Raw genomic sequence first — 23179 nt, forward strand, 5'->3', positions numbered from 1 at the left:
GGAGCCCCTTTAGGCCCCAAAAGGGGCTCTCAGCTCTCCCTGGAGCCTTCTCTCGTCCAGGAGAACCCCCCCAGCTCTCCCAGCCTGGCTCCAGAGCAGAGGGGCTCCAGCCCTGGCAGCATCTCCAGGGCCTCCTCTAGACTCTTTCCAGCAGCTCCACATCTTTCTTGTGCTGATGGATTTCAGACCAGGAAAGGTCTGGGAGTCAGTCCTGGACACCTGGGTCACACCTGGGTCAAGGGTGGAGCTTTAAAGCTCAGTCCTCACCTTTCCTACTGAAGAAGCTCAGCCTGAGAAATAACCACCAGTTGCTTTTCCCAAGTCCTGGGCAGTTCTGGCAGGATCCTGGGAATGCTGACATGTCCTGCTCTTCCACAGGAGCTCTTCTGATGGAACACGCAGCCCGGCCTGGTGCCTCCTCCACAGACACCTGCACTGCCCTCAGGTAGGCACAGCCCTGCCCGGCCCTGCCTGTCCAGGGTGATTCCATGAGCCATGTGGGAGGCTTTGCTCTGCCTCCCGGAGTGATCCCACCCCCAGCCATGGCCACACACAATTCCCAGGTGGAGACAAGCAGCACTCTGGGCTGGGCCCTCAGCCCTGGGGCTCTTCCCTGCCATGGGATATCTCCATTCTTGCAGTGATGGGATCTGACCTGGGCACAGCTCAGGGTGACACCAGCCCTGTGTGAGCCCTGTGTGTGTCCCAGGGCTGGCACAGACTGTTCCTTCTCTCCATGCAGGTGGTGCAACCAGGAGCTGTGTCCGGTGGCTGCGGAGTCGGGGTCTGGCAGTTACAGGGCTGGGGCAGCACTGCAGGACAGTGCCCTGGTGTATGGGGACAGTGCCCTGGTGTATGGGGGCAGTGCCCTGGGGCACGGGGACAGCACCCTGGGGCATGGGGGCAGCCGGCTGTGAGGCCCCATGGCCCCACCACACACAGAAGGTGAGCTGAAATCCAAAAAATCCCTCCCAAAATCCTCAGGTAGCTGCAAATTCCAGGCGTGGTGGGGACGTTCCTCCAAGGGCCAAACCAAACCCTTCAGGAGTGACCCCCGCCCACCCCAGGCTGAAATCCCCGGCTTTGGGCCGTTCCTTAATGCAGACACAGCCCTGGGAGTCACTCCAAGATGCTGGAATGTTCTCACCATGATTTAGGCAAAGCCCAAGTGATCAAATGCAGACAATGATTGGAAGCAGCAGCTCTTCAAGTGCCAATGGTGTTCTTTTTGAAGAAAACTAACCAAAACCAAACTCAAAACTATCTGAAGCTTATTAAACACAGAAAAACACCATTTCCCCCTGTTCACCTTCTTGCTTTCCAGGGCTAACCATGGGCTTCCACCCTGGCACCTGCCCAGGGTGGGGTTTGCTCCCAGGTCACCCACCATGACTCCAAGGGTCAGACAGCCCTTCCTACCTTGACCTCCTCAGGAACTGCTGCTTTCTGAAGAAAGAGAGATTTTTATTCTCTGTGGCCTCCAGAAAGTTGATTAATTCCCTATGCACGTGTCCCAGTGATGCTGCAATCCATCCTGACATAAATTCTACATTAAGTTGTGGATTGAAATCCAGTAACTCTCCACCTAAATGCTGACTGTGTGCTTCTCCTCCCTCAGCCTGCCAGTTGACCTGCTTGGGATTGCCCTGATGACTACAAATTTTTAATTAAAAAGTTGCTAATAACAGAAGAAAAGCACTAGTAGGCCAAAGACAGCTGGAATTTATAGCTGGGAAGTGCTACAGCAGCCAGGAGACTGAGTGGGGAGAGGGAAGAGGAGCTGTTTGCTGAGCATGGAGCTGTCCAGCATTTCCCTGAGGCCAAACCGGCAGATCCAGGAGGACACAAGTGACAAACGCTGCCTCCAGGGAGGAGCAGAGTGGAGCAGTTCCAGTGGGATGCAGCAAGGGAGACTCCGTGGGCTCTCTGTGTCCTGGCACGGGGATCCCAGGCTGAGCCAGGCAGAGCTTCCCTGAAATCACACAAATCCCATTAACCAGTCCCAGCACAAAGGGCTTCCTTTGTATGTGCATTGAAGGGACAAAGAATATTTGGGCTTGAAAAGCCCCTGACAGTATAGAACCATGGAATGGTTTGGGTGGGAAGGGACTTTAAAGCCCATCTCATCCACTCCCTGCCATGGGCAGGGACACCTCCCACTAGCCCAGGTTGCTCCTCATATATGAGCTATAATTTGCCTAAAAATAAGCCCCACAAACTGGGAGCTCTACAGATGCCCCAACACAGAGAACAAGGGACTGTGAAATCATCCCTGTGCAGGAAAATGAGAAATTTATTAAGATCTAAACATTCGCTCTGAGGCTGAAGAACTGCTGTTACACACAGGTGAGCACGAGGGTCTGACATGTCCCACTGCTGCTGAACAGCTCTGCCCTCGGAGCTTTGCATGATTTCAAACATTTCATGTGCTTCAAGTAGTTAATCGAGATTTCAGATGTCATTTTAGTACAAATCCCACCAAAAAAAAAAAGGTACAATCAAACTCATCACCACTGCAAGGTATAAAAATCATTTTGTGGCAGGACTACAGGAAATCAGTTTAAAACCCAGATTTGTTAAATAATAAGGTCAAACTTTAGTAGCATTTAAAAAATGTCCAAGTCCAAAGAATATGGTGACCTGAAATGCCAAAATGCAACAACTGGAGCTCTGATGCCTGAACTGACCGAGACACCAAACTGTCCCTGAGGGCAGAGCTGTCCCCAAGGGCTCTGAGCTCCATCAGGAATCGCCGTTCTGTCCTTTCTCACCACTCAAAAAAAGAGCCTAAATCGTTGCTTTGTCTTTTTAACTGAAAAACGTAATTCCGAGGAGCTCAGGAGCCAGTCCCGAGCGATGCCAGTGATGGGCAGCCCTAAGGTCTGTGTGACACCTGGTCCAACCCTTACCTGGCAGAGCTGGCCTTCACTCAGCGCTGGCTGAGCCCCCCTGCCAGCACAGCCCAGCAAAACACCATCTTCTGACTCCAACCCTCATCCTGGGTAGTTCCAGGTCGATTCGAGGGGCAGTTACAGACTGACCGTAACACCCCCCCGTCCAACAGCCCCTGAGCCTGCTCAGCCTCCTGCACGTGGCTACTGCCCTTTGCAGCCCCCCAGCCCCTCAGAACCTGTCCCAGGGTGGGCTCTGTCCCACCCCGACAGCCCTCCCAGCGCAGCAGAGCCGTTCCCAACACCTCCTTCCCCTTCCCCACCAAAGAGCAGCAGGTTTTCCACACTACAGCTGCCCCCAGCACTCACCTGCACTGCTCAGCTGTGATCACCGAGCACTGCCCGGCTGTGAGATCACTGCTCTTGAATGACTCTGGTGTCGCCTCCCCTGTCAGGGAGGGGTGGCCCCGCCGCAGTCCCACCTGGGATGGAGCCCTTCAGCTCCCAAAGATTTCCGTTCTGCAGCTGCTCTTTGTGACTCCCCAAATCCCCTCTGCCCACGGAGGTTGTTCCACAGCCCCTCAGCTCTTGTGACAGCAGCACTGCTGTCCTGACAGGCTCCCGGGCTGCCGAGAGCGGGGACTAAGGAAAGGGGGAAGGAAGTTCCTTAGGAGGAACTGATCACTGGGGAATGGGCTTCGACGCCCTGTCAGTCGTGTCCTCCTCCGGCAGAGCTGCCAGGGCACTGCTGCCCCTGACAGGAGTTTCTGCACCAAGGGCTTCACAGCCCGTGGGAGTTAAAACCTTCCCTGAGAGCAGAGCAGACCCACCCCCGGCGTTCCCAAGGAGGGCAGTGCCCGAGGGCACCGGTGTGCACACAACACCTGCAGGGAAACGAGCTCCTGGCAAAGCACTCCCAGGTAACTCGAGTGTGAGAGGAGCTCCAGGAAACCAAACTGTGAGGTGTAACTGAAACCCTGCTGCTCCCTTGTGTGTCCTTAACTGTGCCAAACGGGATCTCTGTGCTGCTTTCTGGCTCCTGCAGCTGCAGATCCCCCCAGTGTGAGCACAGCTCTGCCCCGACCTGCTTTGATTTGATTAAATAATCACCATCAGATCACGGAACAACGGAGTACGAGGTCCTGGGATGGGACAGGTCTGGCCCAACATCACTCACAGCTGCTCAAGGAGCTGCTCAGACCCCTGGGAATTCAGGGCAAATCCTCCAAGAGAAGAAACAGCCTTTGGTGGGTGAGCTGAGGGATGGGAGCACAGCTGGGATGAGCAGCAGTCACAGGAAACTGGGAATAACTGGGCTTTAGTGCAGGACAAAGACCAGTTGAGTTTTCCACCTTCTGGGAAAAAAGATCTTGAACCTGAGTGAGTTTGGTTTGTTCCCGAAGAGGTGCAGCTCCACCGTCCAGCACTGGGATAAGGCAGGAGCTGTAACAGTGACAACTCCGACCTCCCCCACCAAACCCCACTGAAAGCAGGGGAATTCCCTGGAGACCTGGGCTGCTCCTACAGTTGGGCAACATCATCAGAGTGAAACACGATGGTGGGTTAAGGGGAGAAAGAAAAATGTGGGATGGAGGGAGCTGAGACTCCAACACCAACAACCTCCAACAGTTCTCCATCCTTGGAAAACAGCACTGACCGTACCAACAGAACCTGGGAGGGGTGTGGGTTGTGCCTTTCCCCCTCCCTGGGACCAGGAAAACCAAGTGTAAGATTTATTTTTTCTTCTGGGTTCAGGAGCAACAGTTTGTTGTTCCTTGCAAAGACACAGCCTGGAACACAAAGCCAGAGGCAGCAGCTGCTGCTCCTTTTCCAAGGCCTCGGTGCTCCCGCTGAACCTCCACCACGTCCCCTCCGAGGGACAGGGAAGCAAAATAAAAAAATTAGAAAGTGTGTTAGCAAATGCTCCCATGCAAAAGTCTAAACTTTATTCACTTTTATTTATATATTTAACAATTCTAAAGTATTTACTTCTCGCTTTTGACAAAAATGAAAAATATAGGAGCACTTTACTCTCTTGTGGAGAGAAGGGTTATTTCTGTACACAGCTACGGAGAGAGAGACGCTTCCTCCTTTACATACAAAGAAAAATAATATTAATAAAAAAAGTGCTTCATCGATCCAAAAAAGCCTAAAGAGCCGCAAGCGTTTATTCACACTATACATCCCAGCCCTCCTGGCACCAGGAGCTGCGGAGGCTCCGGCTCGTCCTCCCCACACGAGGTTGGGGTAACACCCCCAGCCCCGGCCCTGCCCCCTCCCCATTCCCGGGAAGGGCCGGACATTCCCCTCCTCCCGCTCCGACGCCTGAGCCTCCGTTCCAGCACTCACTGCTGGGTCAGGAACAATTCCTGGACACCCCTCGGCTGGAGAACCCACCTCAGCCTCGCCTTTCCCTCCTTGTAGCTTTTTCTAAACCTGTGCCAGGGAGATCCCAAGATGCTCCGTCCGTTCCCAGAGCCCCTCCCCAAAAGGACGCAGCCTCCTCCTTCCTGGACATTCGTTCCTGCCGGATCCTCGTGGGGTGGGGAGGGCACAGTCAGACCCCCTGGGCCTCTCCCCTCAGACCCACCGAGCTCTGCCAGACAGTCGTGTGACCCTCCTTTGGATGTGATTGTGACATTCCAGGGAAGGGAAACGCTCCTTCCCGAGGTTTCTTAGATTTTGAGCTGTTGTATCTAGAGCTCTCAAATACTCCAGCAGGATTGTTGGGAATATCACAGAGCAGTTGGGACTTTGCCTAAGGAATACACTGTGAGCAGGATCTACGCTTCCTCTGCCAGATTGCACTAAGCAGGATTTATGGGATCTATGGGAAGGGATGAGCACCTACTGCTGAGTTACAAACAGATACTTGGGAGATTCACACTTCAGTGACTGGGATTGGGGCAGAAGGAAGAAGGGGGATCCATGATGTATTTTGGATTGTTGTAAGATCCTCAGGCAGGTTTTTCCTATCTGGGGTACACTGAACACAGCCTGGGAAAGGAGGAACATCCCAGGAGGATGCCAAGCACCAGTGCACTCCCCACGGACCGAGCCCGGAGACTCCAGCGGGTCCCGGTGCCTTCCATCGGTTTGGAGTCTCTGTAAAGTGCGAGTCTGACCCACCAGGGCCTGGGCCTGACCTTGGCAAAGCTCTGCTCCCACGGGGAACCCCCCACAGAGGGGGCAAGGACAAGGCAAAGATCTGCCCCTGTCCCACTCGGATTTGAATCATGGATTGCATGGACAGACCTTTGGAGAGGCCTGGTGTGACACCATCTCACCCCCCCCAACATTCCTGAGCCAACAGTCCAGGTGATCCCGCTCCAACGGCTCAAAGCTCAGGGATTGTGTGTGCAGGGGATCCCCTGGGGCAGCCACTGTGAGAACAGAGAGGGAGAGGGCTCTCCTGGGAAGGACATTCCCACCTCTTGTAGCAGCAACAGGTTCCCAAACAGCAGTTTCTGGTTTGGAATTACAGGAGTGATTGAAAGCCCTGGAGGCTCCAGCTCTCGAGGCTCTGGAGCTTGGCTGGCCCGGTTCCCTCCGCTCCCCGCTCCCAAACCCTCCGAGCGGGACAGGAACACCCACGGGATCCTGGCTCTGGCCCGGCCCCTTCCCACCTCCACACCCTCCCGCAAACAAACAAACATATATATATTATTATATATACACACACACACGGACACACGGACAGGACAGGCAGGGAAGGGGGAAGAGCTGGAAAAGGAGACTCCCACAATCCAGCGGCGCATCCTCGACGTCCATCCCGCCCAGCCACGCCCAGCCCGACCTCCACAGCGCTCCCGCAGCCTCCCAGCCTCGGCCCTCCGGGATCCGCCTGTCCTGGGGAAGGGCCGGCTCGGCTGCTCCCCCGCCGCTCCCAGGCCGGGAATTCAGTTGGACGTGGCAGTGATGGGCTTGTCCAGTTCGAGGTCCAGGCTGGAGCTGCCGGGGTGGAGGCTGCTGTAGCAGGACTTGCAGACCCTGCTGGGCTCGAAGAGCTGCTGGCTGGGAACGGGCACCTTCTGGTTACAGCAACTGGAGCAGAACACGTTCCCGCAATTCCTTGTGTCGGGAACAGAGGAGAGACGGAAAAGGGAAGATTAGAAGCAGTTTGATAAAGTTGTAAAATGAGATATTCCCAGTGCTGTGATGGGGTTGGCCCTGGAGACACTCTGGACCAGGGCATGGGCAGGGACAGCTCCAACATCTGCACTGATCCCTTCTCCAGTCGGAGCAGACATCCAGGAATGAACACAGGAAGGAGCTCAGAGGTAGGGACAGTGTGGGATTGTAGCTCATCAAACCCCTCTGCAGTGATGGGTCAGCTCTCTGCCATGTCATCATGGAATGGTTTGGGTGGGAAGGACCTCAAAGCCCTTCTCATCCCACCCCCTGCCATGGGCAGGAACACCTTCCACTAGCCCAGGTTGCTCCAAGCCCCGTCCAACCTGGCCTGGAACACTTCCAGGCTGGATGTGCTGCAGAGGAGCTCAGGGATGGTGCCCCCACCACCCTGCAGCACAGGGCTGAGAGGGGCTGAGCTGGAGCCACAACAGGCCCCTCCTGCAGGAGGATGTGGGGACTGTGGGGCTGTGGCCCTGCTCACAGCCCGGATCCAGCCCGGGGTCACAGCGGGACGGATGTGGCCGTGCTGGGAGGAGCCAGGACTCTGCTCCAAGCTGGGACAGATGGGAACACCAAACCTCATTTCAGTCCGTGCAACCCCCCCACTGCCCCCACAGCAGCTCCAGCAGTCCCACACTCCTGCATCCAGGACACTGAGCCAACAGGGGCCATGCAAAGCCCGGGGCGGGCAGGCAGGTGTTCCATGCGGGGCAGCACTCACGGCATTCCCGGGAGCTGGCACATGCACCTCACTGGGGATGGGCACAGCTCAGGCAACTCCCTCCTCCTGCACCCCTCACAGCCTGTGAGCCCTGTCCTCCAAACTCATCGACTCCTACAAGGAGCTGGGAGCAGCACTCCAGGGACCTGCATTTCGCAGGTGCCCTTCCCATTAACTCCTTGGCATCAGGATTTGGTGCCCTCCTTGTTCTGTGCTGGAGATTTGCTGCTGCCAAGAGACTGCCAGGGAATTCTGCTGACACCCAGCAGCTCCAACTAATCCTTCCTTTCCAAGAGAGGAGATTTCCAGCTGCTGGTCACTGATGGGGAGAGAGGGAGCAGAGAAATCCCATTTTCCACTTCAGTGGACTCATTTCCTCAGTTCTGCACAGCGGCTCCGAGGCTCGGAGTGGGAACTCCAGCACAGGGACCAGCCTCTGCACAGGCTCTGGAGTCCAGAGGATCCTGTTAGAAACCCCTGTCAGAAACACCCATGGGAGTGGGAACGGCCCCTGAGGTGTCACACAGCAACACCCTGTGGAGAAGCAGCTCCCACAGCCCCAGCTCACTGCCCAAGGAATGATTATCCTGCAGCAGCTCACTGCTGATGGATGAAGGAAAAGAGAACCACAGGGATTAAAACAAGTATCTCTTTGTTGGAGCTCAACAGCTTCCTAACATATGCTGGGGGTTTTGTTGTTTTATCCCAGATAATGGTGCTCTGTAGCTGCTCTCCTGAGCTTTGGAAAGCTCTGGACAGCTCATCCTTCCATCCTGGTGGTCCCCTGCTTCGCTTCAGGGATTAGAATGAGATGTTAAAAAACAGGCTGGAAAAGGGATCTTGCTCGTTAGAGAAAGGGGGACTGAAAGTCACACTCTCCAAAATGCCAAATCACAGCTGTTCACCCAGTTTGGTGATCCTGACCCTCAACCAGCCCTGGACCTGCTCCTGCTACAGGATTTTCAGTCCTTCTAAAACAAGTGGCAGTTTTTTGTCAACAGCATGCAGAGCAATGTTGGAATTGTTTGATAACACGTGGATCTCTCCCAGAAATATGGCAAAAAAGGGAAGGATCAAAAATAAATGGATAAAACTTGCAGGGCAGTGTCCTCCCAGTGAGCAGCACAGCATTCTCTGTCACACACACGGGCTGACAGTGAGTGTTAGTGTGAGACACATCCCGTTTAAGCTCCCAAAAGCCAAGTCCTAAAAGCCTCTTTGTGAGAAGAGAGGCCTGTTCACACGGATCCAAACACCCCCAACCTTAGTTCTGGTGATTCGTAGGCAAGTGAGAAACAAAGAGGGGGAACAGCCCGAGTTAGTTGGGAGAAGTCACCCAGGAAAGGCAGACGGACAAGGGGCAGAGGCTGCTGGAAATGCTCACCAGAGCTGATCAACTCGGTCAGGGTCCCTGCAGGGGGAGAGAGAGCTCAGGGAACAGGCAGAGGGAGCAAACGGTGGCAACCAAGGAAGCTGGGAGGTTCTATCCTGCTCAAGGCCTTACACTGTGGTTCAGCTCCTTTCCACCCCCAGGGAAGGAGTTGTGGATGTTTCCTGGGGACACACTCGTGGTGTGGGTCTCTGCTCACTGGACATGGCAAAGCTGAACACACAAAGACACTCCAGCCATGTGAAACCCTGAGGCCATTTTAACTCCTCGTGCTCTTGGGGTGACCTGTGTGTATCCAGGCTCTGGGAATTCTCCCGAGCCCAGGCCTAGGGAACAGCCTCATGATATAAATTTGCACAAGCACAGTGGACATGGAAAAAAAAAATCATTCCAATTCTATTTGTTCTTCCCTGGGTTTGATCAGCTTTACAAGACTAATTGGAGCAAAATATAAACCAGACACGAACCAAAAATGATGTTCATAACTCTTTCTAACTTCAAAAAGCAACAGAGCAGCAGAATGTGGTAACTGCCATTTATTTAAATGCTGGTTCCTGTAATAGTTTTTGCATGTCCAGAAACCAGGAATAGGAATTTATTTGAAATAGAACTTAGAAACTGGAGATTTTCTGGCTTTGACCACGTGGCCTCTGCCTCCTGCTCTTCATTAAGGCCCTGCTGCTGCCTGAGCTGCTGCAGCCTCTGTGGCAACGTCTGGCAAAGAATAATCCAGAAAACTGATCTCACATAGGTGTTCTTTTCAGATTCTGTAGGAGCAAGCTAATGAAGAGTGGAGAATGGTTAGAGAAGGAAAGAAGCAGGTTTACAACCAGCAGTGGGAAGAAGATGCTAATCCTATATTTCATGTAACTCATATATTGAATTACTGAATGCAAAGATGACAAAGCTGTATTTCTTATAAATCTAAACGGCCAGCTGCCTCCAAATCCAGTCTGAGGGAAAAAGGTGGGATCTGTTTTAGCTGGGGTGGAACAGATACCAAACGTGGCTTTTAAATCTCTCCTGTGCCTGAAGTGGAGCTGAGCAGGAGGAACTGTTCTGTTCCAAGCGCTCGGCTCCTCCTGCTCTGACACCGCTCCTCGGGAGAGGAGCCGTGTGTCCAAGGGAGGGCCTGGCAGGTGTGAGGGGAGCAGAGCAGCGTGTCCCTCCCTCCTGTGCCCGGTACCTGCAGTGGTGTTTCCTGCTGGCGAGCCAGAAGGCGCTGTCGCAGCCGTAGCAGTGAGCGGCCAGGTGGTCCGGGAGCCACCGCGTCACCTGCAACAACAGCCAGGGGTCAGGGAGGGGCAGCGAAGCACACCCGTCCTGTTTGTGCTCCCAAAAGCAAAGCCAAGCACCCCGAGGAAGGTGCTTGTTCTGCTGTAGGAGCACAAGGTCAGGGCTGGCAACGGGAGCAGATGCACAGACCTGTGAGAACAGAGACGCTGGATTCCCTCAGACAGGCAGAAACCAAGCCAGAAAGTCTAATTCCCTTCAGCTAAAGGTGGACATTCCCCAAGCACCTGTCCACCTGAGGCTCCTTTCCTACTGCCCCCTTCCCCAGCTCCCAGTCTGTGAGGCAGAGGGCTCATAGGCACAGGTACTGGTATGTCAGGTGAGACAAGCGGAACGCAAGGAAGAGAGTTCCCAAGAAGTGGCACACGACCAAAGGCCAGAGGATAATTTGAATATCAATATCCCAAAAGCAGTGATTCACAGGGATTTAGTCTGTACCTCTGTGTCCTGTTTATCCACCTGCTCCCAGCTGGCTTCAGAGAAAATCTCTGTGCTGCAGCGAGACAAGCAGTTCTGATCCAGATTGCTTTCCGAGTCGGGGATAGACGTCTGTTGGCAAACAAACACAGCTGAACAGAACCTTCCCATATCCCTGCTTCCAACCAAATAACACCCGGAATCCCCGGCAGGTCAGGGTCTGCCCCTCTGGTGACAGGAGGACGTGAGGCAGAGTGGATTTAAAATCCAGTTTCTGCTGCGTTAGCGCAAAGTTCTGGCAAAGCTTTGGGTGATTTAACCAAAACCTGCTCTCTGGGGCTCCAATTCCAGGGTCCTGTTTCCTTTCCAAGGTTGTTTCACTTTCAAAAGTAAAATTAGTAATGCATATATCCTTTTGTTGGCAAAGATTCTGGAAAATACAACCCAAATTGCATATGGGAAACTCAGAATCTGAGATATATATATTCTATATATAGGTTTTGGGGAATAATGCTTCCTTAATATAGTCTATCCAGGTAGAGGTGGATTTTAACAGATTTAAAATTCAGCCAGCCCCTAAAATACAGTAAAATAGCAAGAAATCTTGAGTTAATGTCTTTTGTGCCTGAGGAATAGGCATTTCTGGAGCTCCAGAAGAAAACCTGCAACTCCCAAGCTGAGGCACAAACAGAAGGTAGAGATCAGGTTCTTAAAAACAGGGAATTTTCTGGAGGCACTGCCAGCCCTACGCTGCAGCTTCTGAAGGCCCTTAAAAATGGGAGCAGGATCAATCAAGCCAAAGCACCCAATTTCTCCAGGGAATCCAAGCTTTTTGCAGCGACACTGGGCCCGACGGAGCACGTCGTGCTGCGTCTCCAAAGGGAAGAGCCAAGAGGGCTCCGAGGGTTTTTCACAACAAACGTACCTGGGACTATCCAGCACCTCTGTCACTCCTAAACAACAACGAATTCCACAAACCTCCTATAAATATTTATTTTTTTCAATGTTGCAGGCATATAAACCAGGTGGGAAAAGGAAATTTCTGATGGGTGTTGCGTCAGCCCCAGGAATTACAGGCAAGTGCTCAAACCCACAGGAAGGTACAATTCTCTACAAAAGTCCCAACTTTTACAACTTTAAACGCTTCCAAGTAAAAGCACAAATAGATTAAAAGCTCCCTTAATTTGTTGAGAAAAAAACTCTTGTTGACATAAGGCTGCAGGAAAGCTCAGTTAATTTATGCCAGTTAAGTTCAGAATTCCAGAAATTTATTCCAGTTACTGAGCCTGGAGCATCCTGGCCATCTGAAAGGGATGGTGTGAACCTGATGGGTTTGAGCTCACAAAGTACCACCTGAACCTGCAAAGCACCAAGGGATCATTCCATGCTACTGTCCCAAAAATGGCACAGATACAGCCTCAGGAAAACGTCTTTGCTCCACATGAAAACAACAGTAAAAGAGGTGTTTGGGTCTTTTAGTAAGGCCACTGAAGGTGTTTGGGTTTTTAATAAGGTCACTGAAGGTGTTTGGGTTTTTTAATAAGGCCAGTGATGGTGTTTGGGTGTTTTATTAAGGCCAATGAGGGTGTTGGGTGTTTTATTAAGGCCAATGAGGGTGTTGGGTGTTTTATTAAGGCCAGTGAGTGTGTTTGGGTGTTTTATTAAGGCCAGTGAGGGTGTTTGGGTATGTCCACCTACGTGTGAGCTGCTGCCAAACACCCACCTTGAAATAAAGCTTGGGTCCACTCATGGTCAAACTGAAGTTGGGTGAAAATATCAGTCATTAACTGCCATTTATCAAGTGTTTGCCCTCTTCAGAATGACCTGGAGAGTTCTGTAAAAGCCTGCACAGCCCAGAAATGCCCCCCGAGCACCCGGTGAGCTCCAGACGCGGCGCAGGTACCGCTCACTCACCACTTCGTCTCCGTAGTCCCCGTTGAGCCGCAGGGAGCTGTTGAGGAACTGGCTCTCCAAGCGGCTCTTGAGCTCCTGCACCTGCTTCTTGAGGGTCTCCACCTCCTGCTGGTGCCCCGTCTCGATCTGGCGCAGGCGCTGCTGGATGACGTCGCTGTAGACGGGCATGCCGTCGTCGTCCAGGTGGCTGCGGGCGGGCTGGTCGGGGCTGCCGCCCGCCGGCTTCCCCAGCTGGCTGAGCACCCACTTGTGGTGCAAGTTCCTCAGGTGCAGCTGGGCGGAGCCGCAGCTGGCCGCCGACACCTGCCTGCTGAGCGAGGCCTTGAGCCGCCCGTCCTCCCCGTTCACGCAGTGTCCGTTGCTGGCGGGGAATTTCGGGGGGACGAGCCCCGCGGGCTTCTCCGCCAGCTTGTTCTCGGGCTCCGGCTCCCCGTTACACACGACCTCGTCTTTCCGCTCCGCGAAGGGCAAGGCACAAGGGGAAGGCATCGGGAGGTGCGTGGTGCTGCTACCAGAAGTCCTGTGCACTCTTGTTCCCAGTTTTTGGAGCTCTATCATGCACTCCCCCTCCGGCCTGTTCTCCAGAGTTCGGGACAGCTCGTCGGCGCTGTTGTCGAAGGGGTGAGCTCTGTGGCACGGGCCCTTAGGCAGGAACTCAGGCTTTGCTTCAGTCTCCGTTAAGGTTTCCGTGGAACTTTCGATGTTGGATGTCCTTGTCTCAGGCGGGGGTGGCAGAGGGAAGGGAAGGCCGGCCTGTGCTGTGCCGTACGGGCTCTCTGCTTCTTCGTGTTTCCCAACGCCTTCTTCCTCCGTGTTGTTCTGAGTGGAGCCCTCCAAAGGAACAGCCTGCAGCCCCCTCACCTGAGGTACCTTCTGGAGAGTGCTGCTGGGATCACCGTGCTCGTCCTGTTGTCCTCTGGGCTCAGAAGCACCTTGTGAAAGCGGGTGTGGGGCGGGTGTGGGATTGTTCATTACGATACCTGTGTCCGCCTCGGCCTTTTCCCCGAGGTCACTGACATACCCCCGCAGATTGTCAGCTCTCTTCTTATCCAGGGCCACCTCAGCCCCTCTCCCTGCTGCCTCCGGGCCACCCCTTAAGTGCTCCTCCAGCCCAACGTCATCTTTCGTGGCCTCCTGCAGGATGTTCTCCATCTGTCCCTCTGCCACCCCGGCTGCGACGGAGAGCTCAGCGCCCAGGGGGGCCCTGCCCTGCCAGCCCAGGGTGTCCCCCTCGAAGGGCTCTTCCCCGGGGGGGCCGAGGCTGCTGAGCTCCAGGGAGCGGCGGTGCTCCTGCCACTTCTCGTTGAGGCTGGGGTCGCTGCTCCGGCGGGCGGCTGTAGGCACGCTGCTGTCACAGGCTGTCGGCAGATTGTCGAAGGATCTCGTCTTTGGTAGCCTGCAAAGGCACAGACAATCCCAATCCACAGTCAGGGGATGCTTTTTCAAACATTTAGCTACTGTGGTTTAAAAGCTCCCCCCTCAATTAGGACAGTAACAATCTGTTCACTAATGGGCTTGTGGGAAGCATTATCCAGGAGCACGTTCTGCCCATCTGTAGTGCAGAGCTGCTTCAGGACTTCCTTTGTTTGCCATCAGGAAAATATGCTCAACCAGACTTCAAACATTCCCAGAATAATCCCTTTACCACCAAGCCCAAATGCTTCCAGCCTGGTCTCACCTCCTAACGAACATGTGCTGGGAGCCATTGTACAGAAAAGCAAAGAAATAGTTATGCAATGCCAAAAAAAGAACTCCAATTCAAAATAACTGAAGGAAAGCTTATATTCTACAAGGATATAAGGAATTTTATGTGGCTCTGTGACCCCCAAAGCTTAATTCTGTTTGCCAAGCTTCTCTTTGCCACATTATCACCCCCGAAATGTGACAGCTTCCAAACCCAAAACACCGACAGACTGCACTGGGGCAAATCAGTCCCACATTCCCGCAAATCCACCTGGGAGAAATCCCGCCCTCCCACCACAAACACTCTCCTTTTATATCCCACAATATTCCCTGTTGATCTTACTTTACAGGAGGGATTTCTGGGCTCTAGGCTCACCTGCCCAGAGGCTGCTCTTCAGGGCTCGAGCCTGGCACAGGGTACGGGGCACAGGAGTCGTCGGCGGGCGTGGAGGGGGACGAGCAGGGCAGGTAAACAGCGCTCCAGAGCATTAAGTTCCGCACATGGCACACTGGGTACAGCACCTGAGAGGGACAACACGGGAAAGGGTCGACTGCTGGCTCCCAGCAGGCAGAGGAGTTCAGCCCTGAGGGTGCCAGCGAGCAGTGATGGTGTTTAATCAGCCACACTTGGGTCTAGAATGATCTTTTCTGTCAGAGGCAGAGGCAGAACACTGATGGCCTTCAGCTCGTCCTGACTGAACTCCTGCAATGTGCTCTCTGTGAATCTACACCTTCACAAAGCTCCTGAGCAATCTGAACTGCTGTGGAATTCAGTGGCCCACTGTCAGTGCCGAGGTTTCCTCGTGTGTTGTGTTGCACTGTGCCACTTCAGAGGGAGCTGAACTCGCTTCCAGAGGCCCCAGTCCAGCCCAGCCCATCCTGGCTCTAAAGGAGGCACTCACATGTACAAATTCAGTACATGTAGAAACACTTGGAAGAGACACCTTGCTGTTAAAAGGGATTCCTTGATTGTGGAATATGCTTTATGATTCTGATAAAAACACCTGGGCTCACGCTAGCAATTCCACTCTTCTCCAAGCAGACTCCCTGTGGAAAAGCAGGTAATGACAGAGGAACAGTCTGTCCCTCCAGAGGGTGGTTGGCACTGCCCAGGCTCCCCAGGGCAGTGGGCACAGCCCCAAGGCTGCCAGAGCTCCAGGAGGGTTTGGACAACACTGTCAGGGACAGGGTGGGATTGTTGGGGTGTCTGTGCAGGGCCAGGGGTTGGATTCCATGATCCTTGTGGGTCCCTTCCCACTCAGAAGATGCTGTGATTCTAGGAGCAGTCAGGTTTCCCTGGCACTGAGCAGGGGAAGGGCTGTGGGGTGGCTGCTGCTCTGAAACTTTGGCTTTGTAACAGATGTGGCTGCACCAGAGGCACCTTTCAAAGCCCAAAGCAAAACCACAGAAAGATGAACCCAAGACAGGAAAATACCAAAACTCCCCCACACTGAAAGAGTCTCCTTGTTAGCACAGACAGTGTTGTCTTCCCTGAGAACAGGGGCCAAGTCCCCGAGGGCAGCCCAAGGACAGCCCTGTCCACTCATCCTGCAAGAGCCCTCTACACTCCTGCTGGGCACACCTGCTGGCATTTTCAGGGAAATTTAGATGCATCCATAGCTTCAAACATCCCCCCAGGCTGTGTCTGCCTGCTCTGCCTCAGCACTCCCAGGATGCCGTGTCAGGAGGGAAGGCTCAGAGGGCTCGGTGCAGTGACAACCCAGAGCTGTGCAGGGCCACAGCCACGGCACACACAGCCAGGAGGGCTCAGGGAACGGAAAACTCATCTTCTCAGAACCAGCGTGGGCATAAAACTCTTCCCTACTCCTTAATTTGACTCTAAGGAACAAACAAAAGCCACATCTATCATATGCAAACCCTCTGCACAGTCCTTACAGCTCCGTTTATGACATCTCATACTTTCATAAATAAAAAGGGCCTAAATATTTATACAAGTTCTTTGCAGTCCTCCCCATGATGTCACTTGGTGACTGTGTGTTCCCCTGGCCATGCTCTGCACCCCTCAGTGCCTCACACAACCTTGTATCACACTGAGGGAACTGTGAGCCCCTCCCCAGAACGTTCAGTGAGCTCTTACCATGGAGCAGCCAGACTGAAAACGTGAAGGTACTGAGACAAAAATACACCAAATAATCTGAGCTACTTCTTCTGTTTAGCTTTGAGATGAATTTAGACACAGTGTCTAGGTTTGCAGGCAATTTTCTGTCACTCCTCTGACACAGTTTAGTTCTCTAGAGAGGTCTATTTATCAAACACTGAAATGTTTTCTGCTACAAAAAATACAGTAAAATATTTAGTTACAGAAAACACATTTCCAGCACGGAGAAATTTCCGAGGTGGCATTTGACATTCCTCAAATATCAGCAAAATTAACACAAGACTTGAAACATCAGCCTGAGCTGAGTGTTCCAAGGTGAATGTCAGTGGGGAGAGCTGAGCTCACTGGTCTGGAAACACCCCTCTGTTCATGGTGACAGTTCAGAGAATCCCAGAACAGTTTGGGTGGGAAGGGAACTTAAAGATCATCCAATTCTATCCCCTGCCATGGGCAGGGACACCTTCCACAAGACCAGGTTGCTCCAAGCCCCATCCTGGCTCTGAACCCTTCCAGGGATGGGGCTGCCACCACCTCAGTTGTGGCTGAACCCCCCGTTCCTCGTGTCCCACTGTTGGGGTGTTTTCTCAGGGTACCCCCCTCCTTCTGGGGACTGTAGCTGGGAGCCCCCAGGGCTCTCCCTGCAGGGGGAGGGGGATACATACAGACTCCGACTGGGAGGAGTAGAGCAGGTTTTTGAAGGCTTTGTTTGCTGCCCGCAGCAAAGACCAGACGGAGCAGGTCCGTTCCTGAGTGTGTTTCTCTCCTCTCTCTTTCGCATTGTTGCACAGGAATGTTCCAAAGAGGCAGGAGTAGGTGTGCTGCACCAATTTCACCTGCACAGAGCAATTCAGACGTGTCAGGTGGCACAGGAGATCAGCTTCACCCTCCCTCTGCATGGCCAAACCCCCTTCCCAGGGCTGACACACCATACACAGCATTTTTTGCATACCTCCTTACAAAGGAATGCAAGTGGAGTGGAATCTTTGAAAATCATAACTAAAAAAAATTCAGGAAAAAATATAACCTAGAAAGACAAAATATTTGTTCAGAATCAAGTATAAAGGTCACATTGATTCAAACTCACTGTTCTGCAGGACAGGCAAAGCAGAGAACCATGATTCCTGTGCTACAAAACATTAATGCACCCCAGAAACACTGGTCATTAATCCCTCAGTGCTGTGGGTCCAGCCTAACAAAATGGCTTAGTGTGAGTTTAACTTCGGGCATATAAATGACTTCCTTAGGATTATTCAGATGTTCAAATGAAGACAAGTAGTTCAGTACTCCAAAAAATTAGGGGGTTACTCTAAAAAGGCCAGAACACCACGGGTATGTTCTCTGCCAGCCCCTGGAGATCAGCAGTGTGAAGTGAAGCCAGTTACTACCTGTTGTATCTCATTTCACAACCGAGTTACTCCAGGACCGTCCACGGACTCGGTTACATGGCTGAGCTGGCAAGTGGTAATTCAAGTCAGCCACAATCACAGGAATGTGCCTTAAATCTCTCAGTGGATCAGACACTTCATAAAAACTTTTACTTCTCAGATTACTGCTCCTGCAGCCCGTGACTGCCACTTCCCCAGACACCCGGGGACTGACTTTGACCATCCTGGGTGAATTCCTAATGGGAGAGCTGTCTGCTTCCAGAGAAGATAAACACAGCTCCTATCCTTTCAGCACAGAGACTGAAAAATTTCATTTTCATTTTCAGCAAAGAAACTGAAAAAAAATGAATGGAGCAGGTTGTTTTTAGAGGAGGAGTTTTCAAGTCAAAACATGATCAAAGCAGGGGGAGGTTTGTATTGCCAGTAAGGATGATTTTTTTCATGCTGTGTGGATGTTTTATACCTCTTAGGTGGGAATATTTAATTGATATAATTTCTTTCTTTTAAGTCTAAAAGGACCCTTAAGGGTCCTGCTTCTGTTTTAAGAGTGAATAGATCCCATGGAATAGACAAATAATTTTGTTTGCTGTATCTAGGCAGCTTTGACATTACCTTTATCATGCTTAGGGAATAGTTTGGGTTGGAAGGGACTTTAAAGCTCATCTCATTCCATCCTCTGCCATGGGCAGGGACACCTCCCACCAGCCCAGGTTGCTCCAAGCCCCGTCCAACCTGGCCTTGGACACTTCCAGAATGTCACAGACAGGTGGGAAAAGCAGCCCCCCAGGCTCTGTGGACGCCAGCACCAGTTTAGAAGAGTCTATAAAACTCTCAACTCACAAGGAATGCTTCGTTAAACTCGAAAGAGCAAGGGAACTGCCTCTGGAGCTGATGGACACAGTCCAGCCACTGCAGAAACACCGGGCAGCGCTCGTTCAGGTCATCCGAGTTCTCCCCATGGCCACAGCGATCTGCAAACTTGTGGCCAAAATCCAGCCACTCTGTCTCCACCAGCACCTGGAAACCCTGCAGGAATGAGAGGACAGATGAAGAATTCCTGTTTTCCTTTGGCTCAGTTTTCTAAGGTGGTCTGAGACTCGTGGGAATCACTTTATTGATGTGCTCTCACTCTCTTATTTCCCTTCAGCACTGGGCTCATTACTTCTCTTTGCTGCTTTAGTGCCTCTGTGCTCTGAAATGAAATTGGGACAGGTATGGATTCCCAAACTACACGAGCAGGAAAGGGAATAAGGCAGATTAAGTCCTCAGTGACTGGCAGGGAGGATCCTGATATGAGCCCTATCTCTCCAGGCAGGGGCAAGCAGGAACTTCATCTTGATCAAACCCATCTGGATCATGGTACCCAGCATTTGGACAGGACATTTGAAAGCTTTCCCTTGAAAATGATGGGCAGATCTGCCTGTTAGGAAAGGAAACAATCCACAACAGGACATCCAAGCTCAGGGAGAGCAGGTGCTTGTCTGGTGTACACCAGTCACAAGGCTGATTAAAGGTTCACTTGAGCGATTTCTCATGAAAATGAAAAGGGCAAAGACATTGCCAAACAGTGCCTGGATGAGCAGCTGAATGTGACACCTTGTCTTACAGGACCTGAAATCCATCACAGGGCAGGAAGGTTTCGGTTCTTGGAGGAAAGAAAAATTGTAGAGAATCTTTATTGAGTTAAAGGCTGTGATCAGAGCCAAAATAATGGTTGACAGCTGAGAAATGGCAATGAGACGTGGCAATGCTGAAGACTCATTTTCCTCAACATTTCTGATCCTGGCATAGACAGCTGCAGTTTATGGTTTCCTCTGGATGACAAGGAAGGCACAGGGTGTGCAGAGCAGAACTCTGCACCCTAAACAGGAGGGACAGCACTCCTTGGAGCACCAGGAGGAGGCTCTGTGCCCAGGCCAGAGCAGCATGTTTTGCCCTGGTGGATGCCAGCTTGTAGAACTCATGTGAAAAAGGATCCAAGAAGTTTCCACACTTCATCCAAAAGGCTTTGCTGCAGCTCAAGCCTCTGGTCCCTGTGTGAGTGAGGCTTTAAGCAGCAGCTCACAGCAGTGTTCAGACACAGAGTTCTGTTCTGGACAACAAAGGCATCTTGCCTGTGGGCTGGCAGATGGAACCCAGCCAGAACATGTCCCACAGTGCTGCAAAGTGATGGGGGAAAAAATTCAGGCTGAAAAAACAGGAGAAATATAACTGACAGAGGACAGGGAAAATGTGAAACTGGAAAGCTATGCACTTGGGAAATCCAGCAAAGAGAAAGGCTTTGTCTGAGTGCTTGGCTGAGAACCTGCAGTGGGGCAATGGAAACTGCAGTTGCAGCACTTTGTGCTCCATATTCCTGAGGTAAATATGGGGAAGCACAGGCCATGACTGTGCAGTTACAGCAAAGGGAATATAATGTGTGAGTTACAGACTGTTCGTCCAGGCTGTGGTTGGTTAACTCCTGCCAGCTTCAGTGCCTTCGTTAGCGGGAAGAACTGCAATAATTTATAGCCAGGTTTGCTCAGCCAAGGCCCTGAGCTGCCCAGTGCCCTCCCAGAGGGATCACCCACCTCTGTGGTCCTGTAGTAGGGGTCCAGCAGCAGCTTGGCCAGCGCCACGATCTGGGGGGTGCGGTCCCAGCCGTCGGAGCAGTGCACCAGCACCGGCCGCTGGTCCCGGTCCACGGCGTGAACCACCAGCAGCGCCGACTTCAGGAGCACCGACAAGTGCTGCAGCCACTTGGTGCTCTCCAGAGCCGACAGCCAACTAGAGGAAAACAAGGGAAGACAGTTTTTGCCCTTTTAAAATGCTTTCAGGTTCGGATCTCCGAATTCATCACGGCGAAGCTGCTGTGTCAATACGCTGTGAGTGGCACGCGGGAGCAGTTTTCATTTATGTCTCGTTAATGCTCTCCCGGGGTGGAGCAACAAAGCCACACGTCTACCCGAGGAACTGCCACTCTCTGGGATGAGCTGAGGGTCTGGATCGACTTTGAGACCATGGAAGGCTTTAGCAGTGATTTCCAAACAGGTAAGTGGGAGTTTATATGTCTGACTCAGCAAGGGAGAGCTCATCAGCATGTTCCACACAGTTCAGCATTCCCTGAGCACTGTCACCAGCTGGGTTTATGCTCTGGGAACAGCCTTAATTAACAACTCCAGTGTCCTAGTGAAGACCCAAGCTCAGAAGCTCCGGATTTGATGGGCTATTACAGGGTAGGTACCCCATAGCACTGGAGGGGGATGAAATATTCTCTTGAAATGACACTATAAATGAGGGGAACATGGAACATAGCCAGAATTTTCCAAAGGAGAGACAAGATGTGAATATTAAAGAGCTGGGAATAGCATGTCAACCTAAGTGTGAGTGCTTAGAAGCCCACCAGAAGTAGCAACACTGGTATCAACATCCAAAATTACACTATAATTTCACAACTAATTCTCTAGGGTCACTTCAATCACAGCAAACCAACGACCTCCATGGAAATGAAAATACACAGCCGAGCATTATCACCCAGGACAGTCACCGGGGAAAACCCACGGAATTTCAGTTTCCAACCCAGCAGCAGCAGAACGTGGCTGCAGAAACACCGTCACCCAAGGCCCAAACATCCACTTACTTTCCTGGATCTGGCATTTGTGTGCAGAGCAGACGCAGGGACTGAAAGCTCTTCCGGATGGAATGGATGTTTGCCATCCCCATGAACACCACCTCACAGTTGGGGTAATACTCTGCAGGGAGAGGGCAAGAAAGAGGGAAGAAACTAAACAACTGCATTTCTAAAAGAAGCTTTTTTTCATCAAAACAAGCACCTGTTGCTGTGGACAGATGAAATAATCCGTTCATGGCTATTCTGTAAGGACACAGCAGCCCTTGGAGCTCGGTGGGTATTCCAGGCATGACACCACAGCCCAGCAAAACAGGAAGCATTTACCAAAGTCCTGCTGTATTTACTCGCAATGTTTCACTCCAGGTTACACAAAGCAGAGTGCAAACCTATGGGAATAGGGACATTCCTGTGCTCCAGGTCCCAGAGTGTCTGTAAAGACTGAGAAATATCATAAGATGCAGAGCATAAATAATATTTAACTGGTAATTTATGGATGCAAGTCATAGATTGCTTTTCCTAAGCACTCAGAAAGGCTGAAAGGTCACTCCATCCACTGCTTTCTTCTGAGGGGAATTTTATGAGGAAGCATCACATGTGTGAGCAATACTGGAAGTTCAGGAAAACAGAAGATCTATGGAATTACTTTGGATGTTGCTATGGGGATGTGCTCATGTGCAGACAGGGTCACAGCTCAGGGGGGCACCCAAGGAGAGCCAGAAAAACACCAGTTCCATGGTTTTTTCCAGATTTAGTTTTGATGTTTCTGTCTGCACAAAAATGGTGACACAAGAGCTAAAATGACTGTTTCTACAGGAGAAAAATAATCAGGGTGCAGAATCTGGGATACTGAGTGCTTGCACAGGGAAATGCAGGAGTCTGAGCATGTTTTGCATCATTTGATTTCCCAACTCTTTATCAGCCCAACAGCTGCTGACCCAAAGAGAACATCCTGTTAGCAATGGACTCTGTAACTACAGCCACAGATTGCACAAGACAATTTCAGCATTTTTTGGTCTTTTCACTGAGTTATGTTATATCTAAAATAAAGCACAGCATAAATGAGCTATTTTTATACAGAGAATGAAGCAAACTTGGCAATACCTGCAGAAAACTTAGCAGTAGAAAGCAATACAAGTATTTATTGAAGATGACAAGCTGTTTGAAAATCTTCTACACAGAATTCAAGAACCAATATACAAGAAAATCAAACTTCCTGTAGACTCTGCTTTTCTGGTTCGAAATTTTACTCTCTCATAAAGAATTATTTAGTAATTTTGAGGTTTTAAATGGAAACTTCATCTTTCCTTACTGGTGGCTGCATAAAGTGCAGCTACTGCAGCAAAGACCAAAACAAGAACACACGGTCAAAAGAGATTTTGTTATCTTATCTCCAGTTTTTCTGTCTGGCATTTTTTTCCAGACTCTCCACCCATGGAATTTTAACAGGCTGCATTCATAGCCAGTAGTGACCATAAATAACACCTTGTTTAAAAAAGCACCAACGCACAAGTGCCAAAGAACACGAAGTGGTGTTGCAAATGTATTACACAGGCAAGGTGAAGCAGGATTGCAGTTGGTTATGATATAAACGCTGAAAAATGTTTCAGCTTTAGAAAAATTGT

The 23179-nt window shown here is 51.6% G+C and overlaps 2 protein-coding genes across 5 annotated transcripts in view; one reads left to right on the forward strand and one right to left on the reverse strand.

The window, feature by feature from the left end:
* Positions 1–2507, forward strand: part of LOC108508603 (acyl-CoA dehydrogenase family member 11-like) — an 18227-nt gene extending 15720 nt beyond the window's left edge. The window contains exons 13-15 of one of the 4 annotated variants that reach the window (XM_017837493.1): positions 379–445; positions 743–945; positions 1105–2507. In XM_017837493.1, the coding sequence (XP_017692982.1) occupies positions 379–445; positions 743–917 (242 nt within the window). In that variant the 3' untranslated portion in view covers positions 918–945; positions 1105–2507. Of the gene's footprint in view, positions 1–378; positions 446–742 lie in introns of all 4 variants that reach the window. The other 3 variants (XM_017837494.1, XM_017837495.1, XM_017837492.1) reach the window with 3 other exon arrangements.
* Positions 2508–4802: 2295 nt separating this feature from the next.
* Positions 4803–23179, reverse strand: part of MTMR3 (myotubularin related protein 3) — a 40252-nt gene continuing 21875 nt past the window's right edge. Inside the window, exons 9-18 of the mRNA XM_017837447.1 lie at positions 21567–21678; positions 20518–20713; positions 18788–18973; positions 17225–17395; positions 14820–14965; positions 12761–14156; positions 10868–10978; positions 10323–10411; positions 9131–9157; positions 4803–6962 (exon numbers count right to left, since the gene is read on the reverse strand). Of these exons, the coding sequence (XP_017692936.1) occupies positions 6791–6962; positions 9131–9157; positions 10323–10411; positions 10868–10978; positions 12761–14156; positions 14820–14965; positions 17225–17395; positions 18788–18973; positions 20518–20713; positions 21567–21678 (2606 nt within the window). The 3' untranslated portion in view covers positions 4803–6790. The remainder of the gene's footprint in view (positions 6963–9130; positions 9158–10322; positions 10412–10867; positions 10979–12760; positions 14157–14819; positions 14966–17224; positions 17396–18787; positions 18974–20517; positions 20714–21566; positions 21679–23179) is intronic.

The sequence above is a fragment of the Lepidothrix coronata genome, unplaced genomic scaffold, assembly GCF_001604755.1.
Source record: "Lepidothrix coronata isolate B3197 unplaced genomic scaffold, Lepidothrix_coronata-1.0 Scaffold305, whole genome shotgun sequence".
Lineage (NCBI taxonomy): Eukaryota > Metazoa > Chordata > Aves > Passeriformes > Pipridae > Lepidothrix > Lepidothrix coronata.